Below are 6000 nucleotides of genomic sequence, written 5' to 3'. Positions count from 1 at the left end.
CCTGTGTCCATATAGGGAATCAGTAATGTGATATATCCACACAGCCGAAGTCCCAGAGGCAGGGCTCTCTGCTCGGCACACAGGCCTAATAGGCAGAGGTACACTGTCCACACCTTTGTTAGTTTTATCCCGGGATGAGTTTATTAGGCGATTACCTTTTTCAAGTCTTCTTTGAAGTTCTCCTGTTAGAAAAACGGTGCTGTCCTCCTCATATGGTGTCCAAACACAAGCCATGCTAAAGGTAGAGATAGCCCACCCAGTAGACGATGTTGAAGAGCAAGAAGGAGGTGGGGAAAAAGACCCGCGAGTATGCGTCCAGCTCCAGGAGTTCTATGTGCAGGCGTCCCTTCCTCCAGCCGCCTCCTTTACACTCCTCGAAGCAGCAGAAGAAGCTCTGGCAGTCCTTCCCGTCCAGACACTCGTAGTCACAGCTGTCCTCAAAGTCCTGCCAGTACAGGGAGTTGTTCAGGGCCACCACAGTGTGCGGAGGCCTCACATCCAGGACAGAGTAGTTCTGAGGAGAGAGGCAAGGCAAGTTTATTTCTATAGCACAATTCAGACACAAGGCCATTCAAAGTGCTTTACAGGGGCACGATTAAAATACATGATACACATTAAATTATTTAGGGTGTCCCACTTCTTGTGGTCAGATTTAGCCCGCTTAAAAAAATACCCAGGATGCCTGCCTACAACATCCGGTCGAAATGTTTTAAAGTGTTGAAATCAGCATGCGACAGTCTCATCAGAAGACACATCAGCTCAACCCTGAAATACTCTCTGCAAATGAAGGCATCACCTCCATCTAGCACTGAATCACTTTAAAACTATTTTTCGACGAGTTCACTATTAAGTGGAATTTGAAGGAAATATAATTGATTTGATTTTAAAAGAAAAAAAAACGATCCCAAGGACCAACCCACCGATCTTTTTGGTTCCAGGCATCTGTGTTTGCGAGCGCTGTTTGAAAAGTAATTTAACGTGGCGTACTCCATCAGAGCAGCAAAGACAAACAGGAAGCAGATGGTGACAAAAAGGTCCATGGCGGTGATATAAGACACTCTGGGTAGCGACGTCCTGGCCACACTACTGAGAGTGGTCATTGTCAGCACTGTGGTTATGCCTAAAAGGGATGCAAGAGAAGGACACACTTAGCTTAGGCAATGCTCACTGGTTAGAATGGAAATACATAATGTCCTTACAATTCAAACGTCAACGATCACTTTGTGACCTTGTTAAGAAAAGTGCCTTATAAATACAGTTGTTGACAGACGTGAGGACTGTTCCTTAAGCATCTTTGATATGACTTGAACACTTATGAACACTTTCCGCCACTCCCGTTTGCTCGTCCAAAGGCATTACATAGAAACGAGAAAAAAAAAGAAAAAAAAACATCAAAACATCTGTGACTGTTTTACTGAGGTTCCCATGGTAACAAGCTGGCCCTTGTCTATTTCAGGCAAACATCTCCCGCTTTTCCTTCAGCCTCTGCTTGGCACAGTGATTACACTTAGCCTACCTGCCTTCTGCCGCACGCCACCGTGGCACACACTCAAGAGCTTCTGCACTGAACAACAGGACAGGTTTGACGAGGGGAAAAACCTCTTAAAAGCATTGTATCTGTACTGACTGCTGTCTATGCTGTATATGAATTGTCAATATTTTAAGATCAAGATTCTAAATTTCTGCTGAGTACATGCAAACAGAATTTAACATAAGGCCTGTTTCTCACTAGGTCTTAACAGTGTTGAACTCTAGGAGAGGCCACCGCAAGCATTGGTTTGCTTCCGCCAAAGTTTCCGCTGTGTGAGTGCTTCCCTAAAGAAATGAAGCCCTTAAGTGTGTGAGCTAAATTAGTAATCGTACTAGTCTGTTATTAAGGCTCAAACTTGAGCAGAATGGTTTACAGTCACTGTCCTATCCCTTTCTTCACTTTATCTTTACTCCTACACTGGCCTGGTTTCGACCACTGTACTCTTACAATCAGATGTGATCCAGTCATTACCTGTTCATTCTTTCTCTTGATTTGCATGGGACTGATACCGATGCTTTAAAGCAAAGATAACTGATGATTAATAGCCCTCATTTTTTAATTTTCTACCCTTTTTGGCTTTCCTAAGTTGTGAATGTAAAGTTATGTAATGTTATTGAACACAGTGGCTCTGAGCAGATGACGCAACAGCATGGCAAAGTGGACAGAAAGAGGAGCGGGTGGTGCCATGTTTTAGCTACTCTGGGTCACCTGTGAGGGAGGGCGTAATAATGTAATGTTCCTGGGTGAAAATCACAGGTTCAAACACAGTATTCAGAAGTCAGAAAACATCATTCCAAACAAAGCCGGCTCAGTACTTTGCACTGGTACCGTTCAAAAGAGGCACATATACACTCTCTATATTTCTTTGCAAATTCAGTATAAAAGAAATTGCCGTACTTAAACTAGCATTAAAAAAAAAATTATGATTTAAAGGCCTGTGAAATGACAACCTCACCCCGACACGTGATTTAATGAATACAAATTTAAAAGAAAAAAACGGATGAATGAAAAACCATTACCTTCACCCAAATGCTCCACAGGACTGCACAACAACAAATAGAGAGACGTGTGCAAAAAAAGAGAGAGAAAAAGCTAAAAAAAAAAGCAAATAGAAAAAGCAGATGGAGTGAATCAAGTTAAGTGACAAACATTCATTCCTGCAGTTAGAGATAACAGCACGTCAAGATGGAGCATACGTAAAGAAAGGAAAAAAACATGATTAAAGTGTGCAGATGGGACAGCTCAAAAAGTAGGACCCAATAGAGATGAAACCCATATGAGTATATTTCCAATCATCTCAACAAGAGTGAGTTTTAAAGACAATACAAAAGCGAATTCCCCCATATGGTACCTAAAGCCGTTCTGGCTGGCGTGGCGTCTTTTTTGATCCAGAAGGAAACCCAGGAGAGGACCACGGTGAGGATGCAGGGGATGTAGGTCTGGATGGTGAAGTAGCCCATCCTCCTCCTCAGGTCAAAGTACACTGTCATCACCACATAGTCACCTGGTATGAGAAGTATGCGAATGACTCTGAGGGTAAAACATTTGCTAAATAGAGGGGGGGGCGCTTGTGGTGTAGTGGTTAGAGCGCCCCCCGCCTAGAGGCTCAGGCCTAGCAGCAGATCCAGGTTTGAATCCGAGACGGGTCAGTTCTCTGCATGTCTTCCCCTCTCTGCCCCATTTCAACTGTGTCTCTCCATAGCTGTTCAATAAAGTAAAATATTCCCCCGAAAAAATAAATAAAGAGCTACATAACCCAAACTAAACAAATACAAACAATACAATTATAGAGTTGATCAAATGATAAACACAACTTCACGTACGGGTACTACTGACACTCAGTACTATCAACAACACACACATATTGATGAGGACATCAATATGCAGCAGACAGATCCAAACCTGCTGTAGTCTTGATTATGTCCGTAGTGTTCCTCAGGCCCATGAAATCAAACTGGTAGAGACGCCAGGACTTTTGGTCAGACGCCTCCAAAGAGTTCTTCTTCCACCTGTAAATCATCTCATCTCGAGGGTATCCATCTGCAATTACACAGAGCATATGTATGTGTGTGTGTGTGTGTGTGTGAGACCCTCGGCGCTACACGGCACATCCTCATGATGGATACCCCACGCCGCAGACCGACCTAGGGCCAACCAGAGCTACATTTGTCTTGTGATGGAGGCTAGGCTAATGAAAAAGACAAGTTTGGAATGAAGACAGAGGCAGAGAGAAAGTCGATTAAATGAAAGCTTTGGTTCAGTAATGTACTGAATCCATCTTGATGCTGAGCCTGACCTTCACACACAGAGCCAGAGAGTGCTTTTACGATCCATCACCCTAGGGTTGATGATGGGTTCATGATTCCATTTCCGCTTTGGTGTTGCTCTGGCCTGAATCTGACACGTGATCAGTTTCAGGAGAAACGCAAACAACAAAATGATGATCTCGCCTTGTAACAATTTGATGTTTAACGACTTTCAATTAACAAAGACAACTGTGAGGCAAGAACAAGCTCAAACTGCTAACTGTTTTCATTACAGGCTTAATGAATGATTGCCATGAACAATAGAATAGATTTTTTTTATTACCTCTATTCTCTTTTAAATCTGGACGTAAAATGTCAAGTTTGAAGATGTGTAAACTAGATTTGTATTAGCCGTCGAGTCGTTTTTGCTTGTCCTGCAGACACTGAGAAATCTTACTCAATAAAAAATTCTGACCACCTGTAACATGTAAATCTAATATACACTCCACTATTGGCTCTATTTTTGGCGTCTCAACCACTTGTTTTGTCACATGCTTCACTATCTGATCCGTCTGTCTCTGCCATTCGGTGCTGTGCAGGTAGCTCTGAAGAGCAGAGGGAAACTGCAAAATTGGATGATAATTCTCAGTGGCGTCATCAATATGAGCTACCACATTACAATCATATGATTCCAAGTTCAAATAAGAAATATTGAATTTTGCAAGTTTTTTCCACATTGTTAATCTTGAAAACAAAAAGTTTTTGTTGATGAGTTGACAAAAATAGTTACATTTTCCTTAATGGCACATCCTAAGTAGCCTATACATTCATTTAGACTTGTGACTTAGCAGTCGTATGTTTCAGAGGAAACTTATCACATGTCTTACTGTAATTGGTCTATCATCATCATCCTTTATTATTAGACTCAAGGTCCATTAAAAAAACATACAATACAAGAAACACACACATAAATAAATGTGTATAATAGGCTGTTTCGGTACACAGCGCTCCCATCATGTCTATCCCTTCCACTATATTTCATATTTGCATTGAAATCAGTTGATTATTCCACCCTCCCCCCAAAGACATTAAAAATAAGCACATCTGACTTCATCCGAAAAAGCGAGACGTCGTCATGGAAACCAGGGTAATGTCTGATGATTTCCTCTTAGGTAAGGAAATGGCTATAATGGATCACAGCTGGAGGGGCTTTTTTGTACTTTTCCCTTAGTCTTTGAGACGCTCCTGTATGAGCTGCCACAAAGTCAGATTGTTCAAATGTTGCCATAGCTACCTGCATATAGCCTGTGTAAGGCTGTAAGGCTATGACATGTTGCTTCCCTATGATAGCTTTGCAAATATTTTCTTGCAGATTTTGGATCATGAGAGTCATCGCATCTAAAGCACAGGTCCTCGGCAATGATAATATCTGCATTGCTATATGTTGCAACTTGCATTGTTTATTAGGTGAGTCCAAAATAAAAATCTGTAATGGCTCAATACGAAATAAATAGCAATCAATCTGCTAATTATCTGCTATCTGTAATCTCCAAAATGCAAACAGCCATGATTACAGATCATAAGAATATAGGCCATTGGGCACAGGTATTTAAAGGCAGTGAATGCACCTGTACACTCTGTAGACATTAACATACTGTCTGAGTTTAGAGTTTCATTTCATAGAAAAAAAAATGGCACATTGCGACAAAGATCTTCTGTTACATAGCTATCATTTCCTCCCCCATTGCTTTAACAGATTAAAACAACACTTTAACAAACAACACTTCTCATTACAGTAAAGAAGGTGTACTTACAGCTGGAGAAGATGAGCGGACACGAATGTTCGTCCATGGGGAAATTGTGCAGCTGCAGCTGGCATTCTGCATTGATTGTCAGTCTGAAAAGAAGTAAAGAATAATTTTGTGATTTATTTCTACTTTTTTTAGTACTCAAAATGAATATGAATAATCATTTTTCAGGCATTCAAAGTATCACATTTATAAAAAAGAATTGGTTGTGCAAGTATGTGGGCACATTTAAGTGAATTGATCCTGATAAGAAAAAGAAAAATCACAAACTCTCAGCCTTGAGTGGGACAACTAAACAAAAAAAGACTTCAGTGAGTGAAGATTGTGAAGCATTTTTTAAATCATTTTTAAAACACTGTTCCACACTGTTGCAAATATTGTATTATGGAGGGACTGCAGTGGACAGGGTGTGAAC

General features: G+C 41.0%; 1 protein-coding gene across 1 annotated transcript in view; it reads right to left on the bottom strand.

Annotated features, from left to right (window-relative positions):
- Positions 1 to 235: 235 nt before the first annotated feature.
- gabrg3 (gamma-aminobutyric acid type A receptor subunit gamma3) overlaps positions 236 to 6000 on the bottom strand; it is a gene marked incomplete at both ends in the record, with an annotated part of 49316 nt that continues 43551 nt past the window's right edge. Inside the window, 5 exons of the mRNA XM_080033373.1 lie at positions 236 to 511; positions 921 to 1120; positions 2883 to 3035; positions 3434 to 3571; positions 5592 to 5674. Coding sequence (XP_079889499.1) covers positions 236 to 511; positions 921 to 1120; positions 2883 to 3035; positions 3434 to 3571; positions 5592 to 5674 — 850 coding nt within the window. The remainder of the gene's footprint in view (positions 512 to 920; positions 1121 to 2882; positions 3036 to 3433; positions 3572 to 5591; positions 5675 to 6000) is intronic.

Source organism: Ammodytes marinus (genome assembly GCF_949987685.1).
Source record: "Ammodytes marinus genome assembly, chromosome: 8".
In the NCBI taxonomy this organism is placed as follows: domain Eukaryota; kingdom Metazoa; phylum Chordata; class Actinopteri; order Uranoscopiformes; family Ammodytidae; genus Ammodytes; species Ammodytes marinus.
The sequence above is the reverse complement of the archived record's forward strand: the minus strand, read 5'-3'. Positions and strand labels throughout refer to the sequence as shown.